This window comes from Aquarana catesbeiana, linkage group LG01 (genome assembly GCF_042186555.1).
Source record: "Aquarana catesbeiana isolate 2022-GZ linkage group LG01, ASM4218655v1, whole genome shotgun sequence".
Classification (NCBI taxonomy): domain Eukaryota; kingdom Metazoa; phylum Chordata; class Amphibia; order Anura; family Ranidae; genus Aquarana; species Aquarana catesbeiana.
This window is the reverse complement of record NC_133324.1, coordinates 72,241,491-72,266,659: the sequence shown is the minus strand read 5'-3', so window position 1 is coordinate 72,266,659 and position 25,169 is coordinate 72,241,491. Positions and strand designations below refer to the sequence as shown.

Here is a 25,169-nt window from a genome sequence, read left to right as displayed (position 1 = left end):
GGGACAATTTTAAAATTGCAATAACTTAAAATAAGCAATACTTTTAAAGCTGAACTTCAGACAGATATAAAATGCATACATTAATGTAGTTCTATGTTCATTAATACATCATTAAATTTCGTTTTTTAAATGCAAGTACATGAATTTGACTTAGTACAAGCGTCTTTCAGTCCCTGTACAGCAGAGCTCAGCCTGAGAGGGAGGGGGGGTAGCAGGACTGGAACCCAAATTGATGTGCTGCATGCAAATGTGTTGATAAGGAACATGCTGATAGGAGGAGAGAGATAACCTGATCAGTCTCAGTCTTCCACTGCTCTTTTAGGGTCGGTTTACACTGGGAATCGCAGAGGAACATGCTGTGCTTTCCCATGGGATTCACATGCAGTTCAATTCAGTGCGATTTAATCCCATTCATTTTGAATGGACTGACATAGTACTGTATCAAAAGTAGTGCGTGCACTACTTTTGAAAAATAACTGCAACCAGATCGCATGGTACTGTTGCGACCTGCGTTTGAGGTGCCATTAACTTCATATTGACATCCACTTCAGATCACAACTGCAGTACATTTTGAACGTGATGCAGGAAATGCACATGGATTGTGGGTTTCCTCACAACACTTTAGGAAAGTCCGGGTTTTGAATCATGTGTCCAGGTATCAGGCGGACTGAAACCTGGAAACATTATTGAAACTGGGCTGTGGCTCACTAAGGTAGTCACACACAAATCTGTTGCTGTCTGGAAGCTGCGGGTGGCTGTCTGGGGGGGTGGGGGGTGGGGTGGTTGGGGTAGGTTCGGCTTCACTGGGGGGGGCAGGGCGATGATGTCGGCAACAGCAATTTGGCCACATCCACTGTTTACTGCAGCATGCTATGCCCACTACTGTCCTTGGGGCACCCAAAGGTGTCCCAGGCCACTAAAGTGTTTGGCTTGAAGAAAAGGTGGCAACCCTACAACATGTTCTGGTGTGAACTGGCCCTTACTGTCTCCGCAGACTAGGGATGGAGAGGGGACACCATTGTATTTCTTCCTGTAAGTATATATATCGTCTGTGTATTTAAATGTGTGCCTTGAGGTCAGCTCTAACAGAGAACACAGACTGTATAAGCTTTGCCCAAGCCAAAGAGATTTACCCGGGATTGGTAAATTTGATCCACATCTCTTTTACATGAAACTAGATTTTGTCAACACATTATATAAACAATTTGCTAATTACATTTATATTGTCATTTATTTATAATTATCATTTTACATTATATCCTGTTAAATTAATAGAGGTGCTGAATACTCAGCAGGAAACCACACTTTACACACGGCAATTTAAACTTACAGAAAGTAGGAGAAACACAACATAAAACACATGAAAAGGTTCACTTAAAACACTCAGAAGGACAGAAGCTTCATAGCAGGACTGTCCCCCGAAAATACAATAATGATACAAGAAGGGCTCTACATGTAAACAGTAATTTAAGAATAAAAATCACTTCAATGTGCGTGAAGTATCTAGCTTTGTATGGAATGTAACAATAAAGACAGATGATTTTCAGTGATAGGCTTTACATGTTTTTTGAAGCAAGTTATTACGAAAAAGGACACCTCACCCAAAACTGGTTATTTCCACAATGGTTGGAAGAAGACTTATCAGATCACGGTGTTGTGCTCCCATTTCAGTCCACATGCCAGGTTCAATATTTAAGCTTTGAATGGACTCTCCGAAAGGTCTACAGTAGGGTTTTACAATCAGGGTTCCTCTAGAGGTTGCTAGGGGTTCCTTGACCAATTTCTGCCTCTTAGGTTCCACGGACACCATTGATCTTTTTAGCCATCTGTAAGGGGGAACTCTTCCCATTGACTACAAGTGTAAGGACCATTCTTTCCCCTGACCATTCCACTCAAGTTTCTCAACTTCAGCCCCAACAGGTCATGTTTTCAGGATTTCCCTCAGATGTGGTAATTACTAAGGCAGTGAAACTGATGAAATCACCTGTGCACAATAATGGCAAGCTTGAAAACATGACCTGTCGGGGCACCGTGAGGACTGGAGTTGAGAAACACTGCATTATTGTATCATGAGGGTTCCTCTGTGTTGAGAAGGTCTACGGCCTCATCCACACTGAGTGTTTAGCCCTGACGCACGAGACTCTGGCATCTAGGTGCAGGATGAAGATGCAGGCACACTGTCCAGTCCTGCAGCTGGCAACCTGTAAACTCAATGAAAACTGCTACGACTGGTTGGTGCACCAAGCGTTAAACTCATGTACCGGGGCTCAACGCCAGCATGTATTAGACTAGATTCACATTAGAACACTGTAGCAGATATTTTTTAGCAGCTACAATCTCTCTTCTTGTTTTCACTTTGAAGTCAGTTACACGGTTACTTCTGTAGCGGACTACAATATTTAGCTGCAAATCACCGGTGTTATCATGGGTCATCAGCAGTAGCACTGGATATCATGATTAGCTTCCAAAGTCAAGTTCCAAACGCTGAAAAAAGTTGATCATTCAGTGACTGAGCTACAAATTGCTATTTTTTTCCTAGCAATAAAAATGTGATTCTGTAATTGCTACAAAATCACCAGTGTGACACATAGGCCTTAATCTATACAAAATGGATAACCCAGTATTGTGAAGATGCATAGGCTTGTCATGTGTGTTTGTAACTCTGGGGCTCCTTCCCTGAGATCCCTCTCCCTCTGCTTGCTCCTGCTTCCGTTCTGTGATCATTATTTCCTAATGTTAGTCCTGAGGACGTAGTCAGTCTCCTTCCAGTGGATTCTGCTAAAGTGTGAAAAAAGGAATCCACAGGAAGGGGTCTGAATAGATTTTTATTTTTTTTGTTTACAAGCTGAATGATCCAATCAGAGCATGGCAGTCAAAGGGCTACATATACAGCTTCCAAGCACCCGGCCCTTCGCTAAATGATGAGCTTTAGATGCTGTTGGCCTTTAAAGTGGAAGTCCAGGTAACCAGCTAAACACACAGTTGAAATACATATACACTGATCAGACATAACATTATGACCACTGAGAGGCAAAGTGAATAACATTGATTATTTCCTTACAATGGCACCGGAAAGTGGGTGGGAAATATTAAGCAGCGAATGAGCATGTTGTCCCTGAAGTTGATGCGTTGAGAGCAGGGAAAATGGGCAAGCATTAGGATTTGAGTGACTTTGACAATTGTAATGGCTAGGCAACTGTGTCAGAGCAACGTCAAAATTGCATCGATCAGGACCAACCAAAAGTGGCCCAAGGAAGGAAAACTGGCAACAGGGTCATGGCCGACCAAGGCTTATTGATGATCGTGGGGAGAGAAATCTGGCCTATTTATTTCCCTCCAATAAAAGAGCTTCTGTAGCTCTTTTTGCTGAAAAACGTGGTTCTGATAGAGGGGTGTCAGAAAACACACAGTGTATTGCAGTTTGTTGTGTGTGGGGCTGTGTAGCAACAGACAGGTCATGGTACCCATTCTGACCTGTATCCACAGCCAAAAGTGTCTACAATAGGCACATGAGCATCACAAATGGACCATACTTCAATAGAAGAAGGTGGTCTGGTCTAATGAATTCACCAAGATCTCAATCTAAATTGTGGATCTGTGGGATGTGCTGGAAAAAGAAGTCCAATTCATGCAGGGCCGGTGTTACCACTAGGCAAACTAGGCAGCCCAGCCACTGTTGTTCCTCTCCTCGTAGCAAGTCTCAGCATCATCTGGCAGCTGCCGCTCCATTCGCACATAGTGTCAGAGGCACAGCGGCGACAGAGGACTGTTTCTGCGTCATGGCTTCTGAATGAATGGAAGCAAGCAAACATTCATCGATGGGCGCTGGTAGGCTGCATTTGATGGGCGCTTCAAATGGGGGGGGAAGCAAAATGAGGTTTCACCTAGGGTGTCAAATTCTTGCACCAGCCCTGAATCCATGGAGGTCCCACCTCACAACTTGAAGGATCTGCTACTGACAGCTTGGTGCCAGATATTCTAGAGGTATCCATGCCTTGACGGGTTATGATGGGTGATCATAGTGTTATGGCTGGTCGGTGTATATTCACTATTACATCTGCCAAAAGGATTGTTATTTTGGCTAGGCACTCTTGTGGTACACACTAGTCAGGAGAACTACTCTAACTTCCAGGTTTAGCTTTACTGCTCCTGCTCACTGGACAGAGGTGATATGGATGATTCACTGTCCAAAGAGAGGTGACAAAGGAAGCTGTGCTGCTGATTCAGGAATGTGAATTGCTTAATTAAGAATTACATGTGTTTCCGGTCTGGCTGCTCAATGTGTGAATATTACAAGGTTGGCTGTACAGGATCACAAATCCTTTGGTAACTAAAACAGTAAAGACTATGAGGTCTGTTTTCACCCAGGAGTCACAGATTTTTTTTCATGCAACTCTTGAGTGAAAGTCATGTGAGTCCGGAGTCAAGTGTCATAATATACATATTCGATATAAGTCTAGGCCTGCCATTCTCAACTATTTTAACGAGGAGGAACCCTTGAAATAACCTTTCAGTCTCAGGGAACCCCTACACTTACTATATTTACAGCACATTAATGTGATAGTCATTTGGAAGAAAGGTTCTTCTTTTGTGGTCATTGGGAAAAATCACCCCTTACATTCAACTTAAAAGATCATGCTTGACAGTAGATCAGGTCCCAAAATAAAAACAGGGTGGTGACCGTATCATCGCTCTGAAACGCAAAGTGGTATATTGGATCTTTGAACTGAATACGTTGTCACCACAAGGTTGGAATCAACTTTTTGATTCATACTAATGTCTTCATATTATATTTATTCTGTGTTGCAGATTCCTCTTAGATTAAGGCCTTGTTCGCACCATAAAGACTGATGGAAAAAATGTATAGATTTGACTTGCATAGAATATTTTGGGCTTGATCATACCATGTGGTGTGTGTTTTTCTAATGTAGATTTCTGCAAGGACACAAAGAAAAAAAATGGTTGTCCTGGCCACACCACAATGTTGTTGTCATGTGAAGTTTTTTTCTTGTGCTGACAAATGCCTACCAGTTGCATATTTCTACACAGAAAAAAATATGCACAGGACCCCATGTGTTGTGTGAACAGGGCACATAGAAAACAACTGTCTACAAAGACAGGTGCAGAAAAATGCATGTCTCTGCACGTGGTGTAAAGGAGGTCTTCAAAACACTTGGCTGGTCCAGTGTCTAGATCAGCAGTTACATCTGTGCTTGATTCATGATGTTACTATGTATTTTTGTTATACCCAATGATTATGTGGTATCGGTTTCACATAATTTCTGGTTTCTTACTTTAGAAGGGAGATTTACTAAAATTGGTGTACTCAGAATCTGGTGTAGATGTGCTTCTAACTTCAGCTTGTTCAAGCTTTGACAATAAAACCTGGAAGCTGATTGTTTTTATGCAGAGCTGCACCAGAATTTGCACTCTCCGGTTTTAGTAAATAATCCCCTTTATGTCATTGACAGAATTGTCCTCTTTATCCTAAAACATTGCAGAATTATATGTTACTGAATGAGCAATAAATATAGACCTCTGTGCTGCAAACCCACTCTTTTTATTTACCTTGGTGGCCCCAGGAACACACCTGGTTGCAGGTATGGACTTTTATAATGGAATCCTGATTTTGCTGATAACCCTCGTAAACTATACTATACTTCAACTACGTATTTAGAAATTTGCCTGGAATTCACTTTGCCAAAGTAAAGGTGGCTGTTCTGTGCAGGTAATAACATTGGTAGAGAAGTATCTTTTCAGTTCACATCTAGGGACATCACCGCATTCCTGTAAACTAACAGTTGGTGCACCCACACAATGGCATATTGATTTTCCCACACTATGGCTACCTTAAATAAGGCAAAACGCAACAGCAGCCAGTAAGAATTACGTGATCTGACTTCGGCATTATGAAATTTGATTGGTTGCTCTGGTTTACTGCACACAAAATTGTTGTCCGCACTGACGTCAGTTATAAGCCTTTATCACTAAGAAAGCGAGGAAATGGGATTCACCTCAGAACATGAAATTATATACAGGAAAAGGGTTTCCTCACTGTGGCTTTAGTGCTGACACAAGCAGCATTTACCAGGTGAAATCATGCAGCACCAACACAGCAACGTTTACCCCTGGGACTGATATGACGACATCTATATGTTCATGCTATAGAGATACTGGAGGGGGCAGTAGGTGAGCAGGAGTTGAACAAGGAGCCTACACCATAAATCTGTGCTCCTTCCCATCATGGGCCATTAAGATGACGTTGCGGTTGGAGGTCCAAATGAGTCTGGCCAGCTTCAAGGCGTTGAGGGACCCAGGGGAGGCTGGCTGGACGGGTGGCACCTGGTATGTTTTAATACACCGCAGTTGAGGCGCCGAGTTCAGCATTCCGATACTTCCCAGTAAGGATGTGTTCATCTAAAGAATGGAGATGTAAAGGTTATTTTACTGAGGAACGGATAAGAGAATGACAACAAAAGAGAAAGTGAACCCCAAACCCTTATGTTTGATACTAAAACCAAAACACCATGTTGATGGAGAAATTCCATATTTCATTAATATTATTGGCTCACTAATACATAAGAATGCATTCTAAGCCTGGTTACCTTAGATAAATTCATACTATAGGAATGTCATTATGAACTGAACAAATGACCAAGCCCATCAAGCCCCTTCAGGAATGTGCTTTCTTACTTAAAAAGGTAATATCACTTTCCAAAGGGTTACAATTGTTTTTTTCTTGCCCACTAGTCCTGTATATACCACAGCCAAATTTGGAATAAACTAGTCCTGCACCAGAGCTGCATAATGCACACGTCTGGTTTGATCATTGTGCCAAGCCGTAAGGATGGGGGGGACTCCTTGGCTAAAGGTATCTATAGCGAAGTATTCTTGTTACATTTTCCAATATTTTTACATTTGTTATCTTTATTATTTAGTTACAGTAAATGTTATATACAGTGGGGAAAATAATTCATTGATCCCCTACAGATTTTGTAAGTTTGCCCACTTACAAAGAAATTAAGGGTCTATAATTGTTATCGTAGGTGTATTTTAAATGATAAAGACAGAATATCAACCAAAAATCCAGACAAAAAACACGATACAAATGTTATAAATTGAGTTGCAGTTCAGTGAGTAAAATAAGTATTTAATCCCCTACCAACCAACAATAATGCTGGCTCCCACAGACTGGCTACAGTATGTTCTCATGTGGTACACAGATTAGTCCTGATAATTTAAGAAGGTGCTCCTAACGACAACTGGTTATGTGTATAAAAGACAACTTTTCGACAGAATCTCTTTCTTCCATTCAAACCTCACCGTCAGGGGCAGGACCAAAGAGTTGTCAAAAGACGTCAGGGACAAGATTGTAGACCTGCACAAGGCTGGAATGGGCTTCAAGGCCATCAGAAATAAGCGTGGTGAGAAGGAGACAACTGTTGGAGCTATTACTCGCAAATGCAAGAAATACAAACTAACCATTAATCGCCCTCGGTCTGGAGCTCCATACAAGATTTCACCTCATGGGGTAAGGATGATCATGAGAAAAGTGAGAGATCAGCCAGAACTACACAGGAAGAGATTGTGAATGATCTCAAGACAGTTGGGACAGCAGTCACCAAACCATTGGTAATGCAATGAACTGCCATGGATTGAAATCCTACAGCGCCCGCAAGGTCTCCCTCCTTAAGAAGGCACATGTACAGTTATGCCAATGAACATCTAAATGATTCAGAGAAGGATTGGGAGAACGTCAGGTCAGATGAGACCAAAATTGAGCTCTTTGGCATTAACTCGACTCGTGTTTGGAGGAAGAAAAATGCTAACTATGACCCTAAGAACACCATCCCTACAGTCAAGCACAGAGGTGGAAACATTATGCTTTGGGGCTGTTTCTCTGCTAAAGGCACAGGCTAGCTTTGCTGCATTGAGGGTCCAATGGACGTGGCCATGTGTTGTAAAATCTTGGATCAGAACCTTCTTCCCTCAGCCAGAGCACTGAAGATGGGTCATGGATGGGTCTTCCAGCATGACAATGACCCAAAACATACCGCCAAGTCAACAAAGCAGTGGCTCATTAAAAAACAAAGAAGCACATTAAAGGAGAAGTATGTTTTTTTTTGCTAATCATACTTACCTCGGTGGATGGAGCATCAGACTGATGCCGCAGCTATCCCCCGGCGTCTCTGCACTGAGAACCGAGCCACCGAACACTGCCAATGGCTCGGTTCTCACTCCTCCCTGAGCAGAGCGATGCTGACTGTCAGTCAGACCGCTCTCCGCTGAAAAAGGATCATAGGAGTGCAGAACAAATTGCACTCCTGTGACCCGTAGGAGAAGCCCAGCCTAAAAAGCTCAGGCTGGACTTCTCCTTTAAGGTCATGGAGTGGCTTAGCCAGTCTCCAGACCTTAATCCTATAGAAAATTTATGGCAGTAGCTGAAACTAAGTTGTCAAGCGACACCCAAGAAACCTTAAGGCTTTAGAAAAGATCTGTAAAGAAGAGTGGACCAAAATCTCTCCTGAGATGTGTGCAAACCTGGTAACCAACTACAGGAAACGTCTTACCTCTGTGCTTGCCAACAAGGGTTTCTCCACCAAGTACTAAGTCATGTTTTGCTTGGGGATCAAATACTTATTTTACTCACTGAACTGCAATTCAATGTATAATATTTGTATCATGTGTTTTTTCTGGATTTTTGGTTGATATTCTGTCTCCGTCATTTAAAATACACCTATGATAAAAATTATAGACCCTTCATTACTTTGTAAATGGGCAAACTTACAAAATCTGCAGAGGATCAAATAATTATTTCCCCCACTGTATCTGCAAGTGTTTGTGTGATCTCTCTCTGCACATCTTGAAAAACCCCAAAAGCTCAAACTATCACGTAACACATGTATTTGTAACAAACCTTGAATGATGATAAAAACTAAAGCTTTATTTTAAAGTGGGACTCCAGTCAAAGAATACAATTCAAATTATGTTAAACCTCCTACAGCTGAACAAACTGAATATACTTTATTTCCTGGCTGTGTTCTGGTCTCAGTATTTACTTTCTAAGCAACTAAGCCTTCACTGCTACTAAAATCAAAGGAAAAAGGTAGAATGCTACATCTGCATGCCTGTTTCAGGTCAGTAATTTAGAAAGCACTGACACCTTTGGGTCAATATAACAGCCATGCAAGTAGCATTTTCAAAGGGAGGATTCAACAATGATAGTTTTTTATAAAGTATGGAGGGGGTCAGAAAGTGAGGGAAACCCACAATTTTGCAGCTGTCCTCAGAACAAAAAGTGTTGTGAAACATTCCAATATCAATATCTGTACGGTTGATAACTGGGGGGGGGGGGATTCCCTCACTTAGGAGAGAATTGCTCTCACTACCTATTGCATCTCTAGGACAAGAAGTGAAACAAATTCACCCCAATAGAACACAAGCAGCAAAGAATTAAACTCACAGGGGTTTTGAAGTGGTTCTAAAGGCAAGTTATTTTTTTATCTTAATGCATTCTATGCATTAAGATAAAAAAACCTTTTGTGTCCAGCTGCCCTCTCATACTTACCTGAGCCTATCTCGATCCAGCGATGTTGCACGAGAGACTCAGCTGTCCGGGACTCTCCCTACTCATTGACTGAGACACAAAGCGGGTGCCATTGGCGCCCGCTGCTGTCAAAGTCAGTGAGCGGTGATGAGAGAGACAGGCGGGGCCAACCGCAGCTCCATGTCTAAATGGACACACAAAGCTGCGGCTCGGTTCGGGTGTCCCCATAGCAAGCTACTTGCTGTGGGAGCACTCGGGGGGGGGGGGCCAGGAACGCTGGCGGGAGACCCAAGAAGAGGAGGATCGGGGCTGCTCTGTGCAAAACCATTGCACAGAGCAGGTGAGTATAACATGTTTGTTATTTTTAAATAAAAAAATAAGACTTTGGCATCACTTTAACTATTTTTATGCTCTACTCAAAATAAAGTTTTGACCTTATATATACTTTAAACATTCTAAGAGATTTTCTCATTGTAAACACAGTATTCATAGGCGTATAACACGCACTTTTTCCCCCTTAAAATCAGGGGGAAAAGTGGGTGCGTGTTATACACCGATCCCTGCTGTCTCTGAGGGAAGAGCAGCGAGCAACGCTGAATTACAGAGAGCCGCGATCTCCTGTATACCCGCCACCCTGTCATTCACAGCCACGCCTTCTGGCCCTGCATTGGGCCACTGTTCTGTCTATCATATGAGCAGGGTACACAGGAGATCGCGGCTCTATGTAATTCAGCGGCGCTCGCTCCTCCTCTTCCCTCAGAGACAGCAGGGATAATCCAACACTGGCGAGGCTGCAATGATGGGAAAGGTGAGGCTGCAGATGGGCACTGAACAGGCTGCATAGTTGGTCAATTTAATGGCTGCAGATGCATTAATGAGCTGTGACCCAAATTTTGCTTCAAAGTTCTTTATTTAAAATGTTATTTTCCTTAAACTTCCCTCCCAAAATTGGAGTTCGTGTTATACGCCTGTGCATGTTATACACCGATAAATACGGTATCTGACTATCTTGCCTCTTTTTAGGAATCTCACTCCTTATGCGTTGACTATAAAAAACACACAAACACACAGGGCTCTCTATGCAGATCAGCGATCTGGCCGTTTCTTCTTTCTGCAAAGCAGGGAGGAGAAAAAACAGCCAGATCTGTTAGTAAAAGCAGCACAGCACACAGTTAACCTCTTGATTGTCCCTTGATGTTAACCCCTTCCCAGCCAGTGTCATTAATACAGTTTACAGTATTATATGTGATCGCTGCATTAGTGTCACCGTTGATGTCAGTGTCAGTTAATTAGTGTATCTCCCAGAAAGGGTCTGTTAGCGCCAGATTTCCCATCACACTATCACAGTCCCACTATAAGTCACTGATCACCGCCATTAAAAGTATAGCATCGTAGCTGTGTAAATTCCAGTACATATACCATCATTTGTAAACGCTATAACTTTCACACAAACCCTTTAATATACACTTATTGTTTTTTTTTTTATATCAGAGACATGTAGCAGAATACATTTTGGCCTAAAATTATGAAGAAATTTGTTTTTTTTATTGGATATGTTGTAAAACAGAAAGTAGAAATGTTTTTCTTAAATGTTGTCTTTTCTTGTTTATATAATAATAATAATAAAAAAAATACCACCAAAAGAAAGCTTTATTTGTGTGACAAAAATATATAAATGTAAAAATTATATAAATGTAATTTGCGTACAGTTTTGCATGAAAGAGCAACTCCCAGTTAAAGTAGAGCAGTGCTGAATAGCAAAAACTGCTCTGGTCATGAATGGGGTAAAACCTTCCGGAGGTGGTTAACAGGGTGTTGTGGTGCCATCTACATGAAGATTTTGGGAGGACAGTGGCTGCTGGGCAAAGGTCTGACACCAGCTAGAAGACCTGAGGCACATGCCTCAGATGCCAAGGCCTCAGGAAGGTCTACATTTATGGGTTCTCCAAGAGCATGTTAATGGATTCTGCTATGTCGCTGAGATGCTAAGCTAGGTTGGGTGCAACTGGATCTGTGACAAATTATTATATATATATAAAAAAAAACAAAAACTAAGCAGTGAAACCTGTTTGTAACTGCTTTGGAGATAGGTGAATCTGAAGTCTGAAGTACAAAAGCCCCAATAGATAAAAAGATAGCTAGCGAATGTTTCAATCAGACGTTTTGGTTGAACCCTTGCGCACCCCCATCCCCCCCAAAAAAAAGACAACCCTCAGATGTAAAAATAAAAAGCAGTTTTGGCTGCAATACTCCGTTTCTCTCCAGACTCACTGCTCTCTGATCCAGCGCAGCTCTTCTGGGTTGAAAGATATGATCATCATCCAACCCACCTTCTGTGAGCCCATATTGTCATAAACACAACCTTATGGGGGTGCTTCTTCACACCAGCCTGAACTCACAATACTGCTGGACAATGTGATACTCAGTTGCCATTAAATGAGTGCTTTGTAATAAGGACCACCCACTGTCAGAGAAAGAGGAAGAACTATGATGTCACCAGTGAAAAGACGGCAGGATTTAAGATATGTTTAATGTTTGTGTGTTATTTTTCTTTCTTTTCTTCTTCTTTTTTTTTTTTTTTTTTTTTAGCAGAGGAGCTTAAAAGTCATGAGGTTGGCATTTAAATAAGTTTATTTGAAGAAGACCGTGAGACTGGTGGCCATTTTGCTGAATGCCAGGTATTCTCCCTTTTAAAGTCCACGCAATCAATCAATACTACTAAAGTCCGCTCACTCACTGTCAGCCGCTTAATGTCCTTGTAAAATATCTTCATCAGCTCTGAGATTTCAGGATGCGGGTTTAACCCCACAGCGTCCTCTGTGTATTCTGTACAGTCAAGAGTGAAAAATGGCAAGACATAAGAATGTTTAAGATACGATATTGCCAGCTGCCGTCCGGAATTCTGACCAGGGTGGAACATGAGTCATTAGTTAGCTGTGTCCCCGCTCTGCATCGCTCCCGTGTCACCAGGTGTAAATCATTGCATCTCTAGCAAGGAGCACACAAGCACCAATGACATTTTCACAATTTAAATCATCTTGAGTAATAGCCCTTTTAAGATGACTAATGCTACTGATTTTCTTACATTAGTAATAGCTGTGAACAGGACCTGGACAGGGAAACACAGGCCGAACAAGAGGGCAGGCCTGAGAAGAAAATGGAGAGGTCATTAACACGCTCTGCACCACTGATGGGTGCTGCTAGTTCTGCATCCAACTTTCTATGGACTTTATCAGACAAGGATCTGATCCTACATCAGTACTCCAGTAAAGAAATTGAATTAGCTGCTTAGTTTTCTAGGAAACACAGCAACTGTGTTAAATTATGAAAGGCCTATCCGCACAGACTTAGCAGGCTTTTTACAGTGCTTTTAGGATGTTCCTGCAGTCTTGACAAATTCAAAAGAAAAACCACCCAGAGTAGTACTCAGAAACAGGCAACGCAGTGCCTCGGACCTTCCTAAGCTTGAAACAGTATTGGTCAAATCTGTTGAAGGTACACTACATGCAAATTTTTAAAACCCAATTTTGGCTCATAAAACACCTCCTCCCAACAGCATTCTGCTTTGTGCCCAGAATGAGTTGACGATGCATCCCCAGGGGGCTTGTCATTGATAAACTGGACTCACAGGGAGTGGTTTGATTGATGCCGAGTGCCATTCAACCTAAAAAAAGGACCTTTTTGCTGGACCTCGGAGCAGCGAGTCTACAGGGGACAGCACTGGAGACAGGGGGAGTATTTCAGGTAGATAGAGGGGAGTATTTCTGGGAGAGCTGCTCTTGCCGTTTTAGAAAGTGTTGGGCAGTATGTATTTTTTTTTTTTTTTTTTTTTAGAAACTAAAGCTTGACTTAAATGAGAAATATGGGATTTAAAAAAAAATAAAACATACATACTCATCTATATGGCTGCAACATCATTCCAAGGCGGCAGCTGTCCCCCGCTGGCTCTAAGACCAAGAACTGACCGATCACCTGACGGCTAATCACTCAGCCGTCACTGAGCAGAGAGCAGTAACTGTCAATCATTGCTCTGTGCTCTGCCCCTTCAGCGCTGGACTGTGGAGGGGGTGGGAGCGGCTGGCTTAGGCTCTCAGTGGCGTGTTGAGCAGCTTTGCCATCTGCTGGTTCCTGCATCTGGATGAATCCCAAACTTAAAGTCCTTCCAGAGCCTCGACTGAGTCTGAATCTGGGTCACAGGAGTGCAGAAAAAAGGGCAAAAAACTTTGGCCATACTTCTCTTTTAAAGCCTGCCAGTAACCCAGAGGTTACCTCCTCTTATAGTAAACTCAAAACAATCTGGAGTGCAAATACCTATGTACAAAACAGTTTTCAGCATTCATAGATTTTTGGAACCATCTGGGTTTGAATAGTGACAATTGTGAAAGGAAGACTCCAAAAAAGCTGTTGCATTTCGAGGGATGAAGAAGAGCGGACATCTCCCGAAAAACGTATCAGATTTTTGGACTTTTCCTTCCACAATTGTCACTGACCAGCAGACCATGCTGGGTGGAGTATCTGGTGGATTTTATATATTTTGCTTGATTTTATCCTTTGTGAGTATGTTTTATACACTTCATAAAAAATAATAAATAGTTGCAAAGGCTGGTGCGCCCTCTGTTCCTTTTCTTTTTAGAGTTCTACTTGGGTGTTCCTTGACCTGTTGGGAGTGGCAGCACAGCCAACGTGGTGGCTAGACCAGTGGAGACAGTCATTTTCAATCAGCCGCAAAGGCAAGTTCTCAAGCGCAGGAGCATTTGTTTTTCTTTATTCTGGGTTTGAATACACAGCATCACACTGAAGGCAGGTAAGGGGCATATCTTCATCCATTCTAAGAAAACTATACTTTTGGATCACCTGTATTTGAGTTGTTTCTTTAAAATGTATACTTATTTGAATTATTGCGTTACATATTTTTTTTATAAAATGTATACAGATGTTATTTTACAAAATAATACAATACATGACAAAGGATTCTTAATGCACTATGGGCTAGCTAAAGTGAAAGCACAGCAGACGCTGCTTGCGTTGCAGCTCCTTTTTATTAAATTCTCTCATTAGAGAAGACTGGCTCCGGTGATTGCACATTCCAGTGGTGTTAACAGGCTTCTTTCACCACAGGTGAAATATCTGAATAAGTAAAAAGGAAACCAGAGCTTCATCTGCAGTAGTCGCCTATTCAACCAGAAAGCAAGTACAGCAGAAGCGGGAAAACCTTCAAGAATAAGGTGTACAGACTTCAGGCACACCCAGTCTAAGCACCTAGAAGGGGGTCCCACAGCCACTAGAACCAGGGAACAAAACAAACATTGTGGTGTCTACTCTTGGAGGGTTCTGGACTGGTACCCATTCATGGGAGCAGAGGAACAGGTAAGTGAAATTGTTTCTCCTCTACCCCAAGACAAAACAAGCTGTTAAATCCTGCAGTGCAGGCACAGCCCCAAGGCAAAGGATCTTTTTTTTATCTGCCAGAGTTAGATGTTAAAGTATTATTATAAAAAAGCAAAAAACAATAAAAAAAATCTGGTCTTTGCACACACACAGCCTATGAAAACATCATTATGGCCATGTGTTGGTAACCTTAATTTAGACTGACCCCCAATAAAAACTAGCACAATATGGATCTGTAGCGGTATGAAGGAAGACAGTAGGTAATGAGCACCATTTCCCAGCTGATATCAGCGCTCAGTCTGGTTGTGTGCGCTGGGAGCAGTAAAACACAGAGCAGCTAAAGACCTTATCAGGTCTGAGTAATGAGAACTGCAGCTGCTCAGGACACTAGATAAATTACAATATATTTCTCCTAAACTTATATTGAAGAGTCTCTGGGAGGAATTTACATTAGCATGTGTCACACGATTCCTGCAGGAACTGAGCCATAAAGGGTTGTATAATTATATAGATCCAGAAAACTCAGAGGAAAGAGGAACATGCTCAGTCCTAACTTTCTACATGTTTTGTGACTCGTCATAAAAACAAAAGTTGGAGTAGATGCTACCGAAGCATTCTGAGGGTGCATCATCCACCAGGCAACCTAGGCAGGAGCACCCAAAAACTGTGGGTGTATTTTTTTTTTTTTTACTTTAAGTGGACCTATGTTCAAATGGTAACAAAGCTATATTCAAGGGGAGCTGTATCTGCATGTGGTCCCTCTTGTACAATATGGCAGACTTCCCTCATAGCATGCCCTCCTGTAAGTGATGCAAGGTCCATGCTTCCCCTCTGTTGCCATCTTCTCCCAGTCTTATTGCATCTTCACCCATTGGTTGGCCACTGATGACCTAACTCCCACACGTTACAGAGGCTGGGACTGTACACTGCACTGCACATGCTCTGCAGTCAGTATACGAATAATACAAAAACTGATAGCAAGAAGGGAAAGAAGTTTTATAGCAGAAGACACATATCGAGTTTTTTCTGCCATAAAACTCAACCTACTTATACATTTTTAGCCTATGATTTTAGATCTGCTTTAAAGGGAATCTCTCCGGGACATTTTCTACACCTATTGGCAACACCCATGGGTCTCAAGGACAAGAACCAGGTCTGCCCCAACTTGAAAGTACAGTAGAACTATAGGCAAAAATAGTTTTTCCATTTAGGATAAAGCAAGGAAGAGTCGTAATTGCTGTCAGAAGTCCCATTGTGGAGATTTCCCTTCACTTCCTGTCCCATAGCCAAACAGGAAGTTAGAGGAAATCCCTGCAAATTAACCACTTCCCGACCAACCGCCACAGTTATACTGCGGCAGGTTGGCTCCCCTGCGTGAGCCGGTGTAGCTATACGTCGGCTCGCGGAGTCGGGATAGCAGGTGCGTGCGCACCCGCTGCGCAGCAGGAGTGCCAATGCTCGTGGCCGACAGTCGCGATGACCGCCGGCCACAAGCGATCATGACCAGGAGAGACAGAACAGGGACGAATGTGTGTGTAAACACACACTTCCTTGTTCTGTACTGACAGATCATGTGTTCCTATTAACTAGGAACCACGATCCGTCACTTCCTCTAGTCAGTCCCCTCTCCCTTCAGTTAGAATCACCTCCCAGGGAACACGGTTGACCCCTAGATCACCCCCCTAGTGTTAACCCCTTCATTGCCAGTGACATTTTTACAGTAATCAGTGCATTTTTATAGCATTGATCGCTGTATTAATGCCAATGGTCCCAAAAATGTGTCAAAATTGTTCGATGTGTCCGCCGTAATGTCGCAGTCACGATAAAAATCGCAGATCGCCGCCATTACTAGTAAAAAAAAAAAAAAAAATAATAAAAATGCTACAAATCTATCCCCTATTTTGTAGACACTATAACTTTTGCGCAAACCAATATACGCTTATTGCGATTTTTTTTACCAAAAATATGTAGAAGAATACATATCAGCCTAAACTGAGAAAAAAATAGCTTTTTTTAAAAAAAAATGGGGATATTTATTATAGAAAAAAATACAAAATATTATGTTTTTTTTTCAAAATTGTCACTCTTTTTTTGTTTAGAAAAAAATAAAAACCGCAGAGGCGATCAAATACCACCAAAAGAAAGCTCTATTTGTGGGGAAAAAAAGGACGTCGATTTTGTTTGGGTGCAACGTCGCACGACCGCGCAATTGTCAGTTAAAGCGACGCAGTGCCAAATCGCAAAAAAGTGCTCTGGTCAGGAAGGGGGTAAATTCTTCCGGGGCTGAAGTGGTTAAGGGGATTCCTTAGGGACCCGCAGGTCACCAGAACTAGTGTCCCCATTGGAAAATTTCCCATCTGTTACTTTTTCTTTCAATGATAATGATAAACAGGACAAATAGAGGGTAAATCTCCCTAACGGGGACACAGACAGCAATAAAAACTGACAAGCGTTGTAATGCCTCTCCACTCTATCCAAAACTAAAAAAAAAGAAAAAAAAAAAAGTTTTGCCTTTAGTTACACTTTAACCACTTCCCAACCCTAGGACATCATATGATGCCCTGGCTTTGAAGTGAAGATGTCTGGATGATGCCTGCAGCTATATATTTGTTTTCAGCTGTCGATTCCATACAGTGTAAAAGCCATCCTAGCAGCTGATTGGCCACTGGATTGCTTTAACAGGCAGCGGGAGGGATATCCCCCCACCTCCAGCTACCCAACGGCGCCTCTCTGGGCTCTCCCGGGCAATCAGAGAGCCTGGTATCCAATCCGGCGGTGACAGCAGGTTACCATATTGCTAGCTGTGGATGGGGTGGTCCCCGGCTATCTCTATGATCCTCGGAGGCCGGAAGTGATGTCATGACGTCACTTCCAGCCGTCACTTCTGGTAAACAATGCAATTTTTTTGCCCAGGAAAGTAGAGATCGATTTTTATTTTTTTTCTTATCTCATGCTTTTCAGGGTAGAGGAGATATCTGGGGTCTTATTGACCCCAGATGTCTCCATAAAGAGGACCTGTAATGGCTTATTCCTATTACAAATGATGTTTACATTTCTTGTAATAGGAATAAAAGTGTTAAAAAAATAAAAATAAATGGACAATGTAAAAATAAAATAATAAAATAAACTATTTTTAAAGCGCCCCTCGTGCTTCTATGCAGAAGCAAACGCATACGTAAGTCGCGCCCACATATGTAAACTGTGTTCTCACCGCACATGTGAGGTATCGCCGCAAACGTTATAGTGAGAGCAATCATTTTAGCTCTAGACCTCCTCTGTAACTCTAAACTGGTAACCTGTAAAAATGTTTAAAGTGTTGCCAATGGAGATTTTTAAGTACTGTAGTTTGGCACCATTCTACCAACGTGCGCAATTTTAAAGCGTGACATGTTACGTATTAATTTACTTGACGTAACATCATCTTTTATATTTTACCAAAAATTGTAATATATAGTGTGCTTTTTTTTGCATTAACATTCATTAAAGTGTATTTAAAAAAAAAAAAAAAAAAAAAGCGTTAAAAAAATTACTGTGCAAATATCGTGTGACATAAAAAAACTGCAATGACCGCCATTTTATTCTCTAGGGTCTCTGCTAAAATATATATATATATATATATATATATATATATATATATATAATGCTTGGCCGTTCTGAGTAATATTCTAGCAAAAAAAAAAATGATTTTTACATGTAGGAGAGAAATGCCAGAATTGGCACAGTAGGGAAGTGGTTAACTTTTAACCTTCTATCCAAATACTAAATGACTCCATGGCATTCTATATTTGCCTTACTGGTGTTAAAACCCAATGGTTCCGTGCCAAAATGTATCAGTGTCTATAACTCTCGGTACCAATTTTTTCTACTGATTTCACCGCAAAATTACTAATTTCACCATTCGCAGGAACAGAAACAATTTTACTAATTAAATTGACTAGGTAAAATTTGCTTGTTATGGATATAATTGGGGTAGTTTAAAGCACATTTTTGGTAAAGATGTAAAATCTTATATTCCACATTGTGTTTCAATTATTTGTAGCCTACTATTAATCTGAACCATCTTGAAGTTTGTAAACGTACTTTGTGAATTTGTTACTTCTAGGAATTCTGTGACATGTAGCCACAATGGGCCTGTGAGGAGGCACTGCTGTGTCACACATTTCACAGAGCCCGCCTTCTGAACTACAGAGGTGCTGAGAGGAGGAGTTTTAGGAGGCGGAGTCACAGCCAGCAGGCAGGAAGGTACCATGGGATATGTAGTCCTTAGAAATGTAAAGTAAACAGCAGAGGGGAAGCTGCAAAGCATGCAGGTAATCCAGGAAGTTTTGGAAAGAGACAGCTGGCAGACAGTAGCACATGAAGAGATTTTTCAAGTTAGATGATCTTGGATTGTCAAAAATAACGGTTGTTTGTATTTCCATTACAATGCTGGTGTTATGAAATAAAAGTGAATGCTGTGATCACAGAACTCTATTAATTTTGTTCTAGCAATCTCTAGTGTTCTTTGTATTTGTGCTTTTCTTATTTTATGTACTGTATATACTCGAGTATAAGCCGACCCGAATATAAGCCGAGGCACCTAATTTTACCACAAAAAAAATGGGAAAACGTATTGACTCGAGTATACGCCTAGGGTGAGAAATGCAGCAGCTACTGTAAGTGGAAAAGAGGGTCAACAATGCCCATCTCCCTGCCTCACTGTGTCCATCTGCAGCCTTACGTACCTGATCTCCAGAACACTGGTGCTGTGACATGCAGTCTAGTCGGCGGCCGTCCAGTGTAACAAATCCCCGCCTCCTCCTCGTCTGCGACGGAACACTAATTAATTTCCCAGCAGTGAGTCAGTGTTCCGCCTATCATGGACGAGGAGAAGGCGGGGCTTTGTTACACTTCACGGCCGCCGACTAGACTGCATGTCACAGCGCCTGGAGATCAGGTGCATCAGGCTGCAGATGGGCACAGTGAGGCAGGGAGACTCGAGTATAAGCCGAGGGGGGCGTTTTCAGCCCAAAAAATGGGCTGAAAAACCTCGGCTTATACTTGAGTATACTGTATACAGTATTTGACCAATAATTGCATGCCATCACTCTTTTTATTTAAATTTATTTTCTCACTGTCTTTTTTTTTCTTAAAAATAAAATAAAACACTAAGTCCACTGAGCAGCTCAAGGAGAGGTACAAGATAGATAAATGGTGCTGCCATTAAACCCAGGAGCCATTTAAAGCCCACTGCACCCTTAAAAATACCTATTTTCACATTCTGTGTTGATTTCAATGCATTCTGAAAAATGTACGAAATTTCACTGAAGCCTTCCAATTGTAATCTAAATTTTGCTCATTCATCATCATGAGACCAAAGCTGGCCATACATTGTACATTTTTCTTATTTCATTTCCTTTAGATTTACCTTTAACTTCAATGCGGTGCAAAGGCCTGCCTGATTGCATACAATCTGAACATGTTTAGGTCTGACTTCATATTATATGGTTTTGGTAAATCTAAATGAAAACTGAATACTGTATTGTCATCCTTAGTGCTTCCAGACACTGCAATCCCTGTCATTCAGTAATTGTTTTATATATGTAAGGTACATCAGCAAACTATAATATAATAGTTTGTGGGTTTTTTTTTTCACCCATAGCCTTTTTTTTTTTTTTATTGTGATATTCCTTAGTCAACATGAGGATCAGGTAATAAATGTGAGTCACTGACACATAGAGGATTAGCACTGCAGCTGAGTTCATATCTTCAGCACCGGCCTGATGACCGAGGATTAGCACACTGGTACAGCAGCTGCACTCAGATTTAGATGTGATCAGATTTGGACAGAGACCCCCTGCTGATTTCAATTCTTTTCATCCATTGTCCCTGCCTATGTAGGTAAGCAGAGCATCTCCAGGCGTATCATTCAATGGGTCTCACGTATCACAGTGTCAGCACAGAATGTCTTATCAAGAAGACATATGCCTGTACCTGAAGGAGTGCTCTATTGCTTCTTTCCCGTTTAGGCTCCATGCACACTGGACGTTAAAATAACGTTATAAAAACACCAGTAGCTTTGCAGTGAGTCTTTCAACGTTTTTTTAAAGTTTTAGCAATAGCGTTTATTAGCGTTTTTTTTTTTTTTTATTTAATTTTTTTTTCAATGGATCAAAAACTTTAAAAAATGCTGGTGAGCCACATTTTAGAGCGTTTATCAGCGTTTGACGTGTTTTTTGTGGTCAGAAAAATGACTCCTGAACGCGATTTTATGGCGTTCAGAAAACAGCCCATAAACTCCACTGCTGATAAACATCCAAAAACTTCCATGTGTGCATGGAGACATAGGATAACAGAGTGGAGTTTATGGGCTGTTGAAAAAAATCACCCAAACTCCAAAAAACGGCCGTTTATGAGCTCCAGTGTGCATGGAGCCTCAGCCTATATATGTTGTTGGGTTTCCTCTCCTCGAATTAAAAAAAAAGAAAAAAAAAAAAAAAGAAGGAAAGTCGGCATTGAAAAAACTTTTTGCGCAATATTGACGAGTTAGGGCTCGTGCACGCTGCAGCTCCAAAAATGCTGCTTTTACAGTCATTTGAGCTTTTGTTTCAACTTGAAGAAGTTTGACATTTTTTGGGCTCTTTTGCACATTTTTATTGAGCTCCTTTGAGCTTTTTTGAGCATAAGCGTTTTTTTTTCCCCCACAATCCCTCCCCTCCGTTTACTTTTCTTATTTTTTTTGTGTGTTCTCCAGCTTCTTTGAGCTTTTTCATGCCCATTTGCGCTTTTTCACCTGTTTTTGGGCATCTTCTCAGATCAAAAGCTTCTCTCAAAAATGCGAGTTTGGTGTTTTTGTTTCTGCCTGTAAGAGCATAAGCCTGTAAACTCCTGAAAAAAGCCATAGTGTGCATGGACACATTGGTTAACATGGAGGGGAGTTTCCAGGCAGAAAAAAATGAGCACTCAAAAAAGCTCAAAAGCCTACAGGAGATGCTTCTTTGAGCTGCAAGTGTGCACAAGCCCTTAAGGTGACAGGACAAGTGGAAGTGCTGTAGCAAACACTTGCAGACTATCCCAAGAGCTGCTTGAAACTGCTTTATTGTTTGTTAGCCTGTCACTATTCCCCTATAGCCACTAATAACATGGAAGCCTTTAGATATCCACCAAAAAGTAAAATCTGCTACATCCATATTTAGGGTTTAACATGTTACTTTGGAGCACTCCCCTGCACCCCTTTCACCCTCCACATGAGCGGCAGGGGTCCCTCTCCCTGCAACTGCTGTCACATTTTAAAAACACTGCGGCTGGGCAGGGCTAGGGCTACGTCATTCATTTACAGAGTTCTGTGAACGAATGAACTACAAGTCCTGTCTGTCACCGCAGCAGACAGCTTGCAGTTCTCAATGAACCACAAGAGCGCAGATGAGGGCCCTCATAGTCCATTGATTCTATCCGCACTTCGGTAATTGTCTGCCTGTATGGGGGCAGACAGCTGTACTGGGTCTCTGCAGGAGACCCACATTGCTTCTGCAATCCACTTTGCAGGTCGCAGTGTAAAAAAATAATAAATGCACATTTTTAACGGCCAGATTATTATTTATTTATTTTTTAAGGTGAACTTAGCCTTTAAACAGCTTATTTTGCTGCAGAAATCAGTGACTGGCATGTAAAGTCATGTGAGCCTTTTTTGTTACAGATGGAAATCAATCAGATATTAACATCATCTGTGCCGTAATGATATTATGTATCAGAGGAAGGTGGTAAACATGACTGTAAGCTATAATTACTTAGCTGCAAAGTGTAAGTGCATCGAATCATTATATTCCTCTAACAATACGACAAGGAAACCGGAGAAGAATGGAAAGCGTTTAATCAATAAACACACAATCCCCGGCTTAGACACAATTACCTAAATATGTTTATTATGGTGTAAAGGAAGCAGGTAACATTTTACTGGTTACAATGTAACCGCAGTGTTCCGATATGTGAAGAAACATCACAGCATGCAAAATACCCGGATAATGTGAGGACAAGGTTTATATATATCAAAGTTAGTATAACTGCACCCGTATAGTTTCCGATTAGCACTGAAAACCCTAAAGCTTCTCTAACTTGTAAAGTATCATTTAAGTGAACTAAGTAACCTGAACTAAAAAATAAAGGTTTGCTATGTTGCAGGGGGCATTCAGAAACGTTAATTGTACCCTAAGCAATATTCTGAACCCCCGTGCCTTAAACCCCATAGCTGTATATCTGCAGTGGAATATCATCTAAGGCGGGGGGGGGGGGGGTCAGCAACCCGTCGATCCTGGGCTGTCGACCGTAGGTAGGTAGATCGGGGACAGGTCTGCACTGCCGACCCCCGCCTCCTACTGCTACCTGCCGATCTTCGCAAACAACCTTCTCCGCCGAGGCTTTGTCCTCCATCTTCCCTCCCCTCCTCTGCCTCTGTCATCAGTAAACAGCGGAGAGCGAGAGGCAGCACAGCACAGGAAGCAGGGCAGGTGGAGGAGCTGGCCAAGTTGACTTTTCTAGTTAACCCGCAGGTGATTGGTTGCTAGGTCCTAAGCAACCAATCACCAGCATGTTAATATGAAAAATCACTTTTTAACTAACCAGAACTGTGCTGCTTCTCAGTCATGTGTGCACAGGTAGGATGCAATGGAACGCTGCAATGGGAGGGAAGGGGGGGCACTGCTGTGCGTGTGTGGGGTGTAATGTAAAAGAGAGGACACGTGTGTGTGTGATGTGAAGGGGGCAGTGGACACTGCTATGGGCAGGGCTGCCTCCATAACAGTGTCCTCTACAACCCTTCACATCACCCCCCCCCCCCCCCCAATCTCTGCATTCTGAGCACAACGCACTCCTGATCCCTGCATTCCGTGTTGTTCAAGTAGATCTCCATCTCTCTAAGGTTGCCTACCCCTGATCTCAGGCAATGCTGCCTCAAACTTCTAGTCTTAGAAGATTCAAAGTGAGATTTAGTGGTGTCATTACTAAGCTGCTCATTGCTCTTCTTGCTGGAGAGGAAACTGTACCCAAGGACCTGCAATGCAAAGGATCCCCCTGTTTTATTAATTCTGTGGATTTGTGCTGCTTCCCCTTGTCTGCTGCTTCTTAAATCATCACTACACCAATCATTAGATCACTGGTTATAGGGGGTAACTCTGATGAGGAAGCAACCACATATGCTCCTCTACCAAAATGGCTGCTTCCACAAAGAAACAAAATGCAGAATAAACCATGGTAAGTCAGTAATGAGGAAAAGATCAGCTGCAGGGAACCTACAGGAAAAACTGGGGATTTGCCTTTTGTTTCTTTGGCTTATTTTGGTACAGCAGCTACAGTACAGGTCATCTTTAACACTAAATCAAACCCTAACACTTAACCCACTGCTGCCTTAATCATCAACACTTAAAGCCCAAATCCACCTAAACTTGATTTTTTTTTTTTGTCCATCCCTATCTCTTCTAACCCATTCTCTAGCCAGTGAAAAGTGTTCCTTATGTGAAGCCTGTTATAATCACCTAAGTTATGTCACCGACACCATTTCCTCCTGCAGGGACTGCTAATCTAACATTGTACGGTAACCCTTGCCATCAAGTCCCCTTCACTACCATTGGTCCGAAGTCTGATCTCCTCTGGATCCTAAGAAGACCTCTCTGCTGGTCAGCCAAAGAGAACCATCCACATCATGGAGGCAGTGATGTAAACACCCAGAAAAAGGACACATCCATGATGATCACCAGACCATGGCTTAAGGTATCTGAAAATTGGGATTTAGATTACATTTTTAGCCCAGTAATCAGATAGAGGGGGTGGGAGCTTCATCCTAGAGTTTGGCGTAAACCTTAACTCTTATGCCGGTTCACCCTGGAGCGACATGGGATCCGACTTGTGAGAGCACAAGTTGCATGACATGTCAAATTAAATGTTTCCATATGAGAGCCATCTTAACTGATCCAACTCAACTTTAGAAAAGGTTCCTGCACTACTTTCCGACTTTGATACGACTTCAATGCCAGAGAGTATAAAAAGTCACATTAGGTCGGATTAAAGTCGGACGGAAGTTGCAGGGCTAAGTCGGATCTGAAGTCACGTGACTTTCATGTCTGAGCAGTGTGAACCTGGGCTTAATCTCCACCTTGACACTTGAGCTTACTCAACCCTTAAAACTTTACTTGCCCCTAATACTTATCTTTCATCCTAAACAAAACACTTATTTGGGAGATGTTGAACACGTATTTGGAGGCCA

General features: G+C 41.9%; 1 protein-coding gene across 2 annotated transcripts in view; it reads right to left on the bottom strand.

The window, feature by feature from the left end:
• Nucleotides 1-1,212: 1,212 nt before the first annotated feature.
• WDR7 (WD repeat domain 7) overlaps nucleotides 1,213-25,169 on the bottom strand; it is a 586,970-nt gene continuing 563,013 nt past the window's right edge. For both annotated transcript variants that reach the window (XM_073620215.1, XM_073620224.1), the window contains one exon: nucleotides 1,213-6,417. In XM_073620215.1, the coding sequence (XP_073476316.1) occupies nucleotides 6,214-6,417 (204 nt within the window). In that variant the 3' untranslated portion in view covers nucleotides 1,213-6,213. The remainder of the gene's footprint in view (nucleotides 6,418-25,169) is intronic.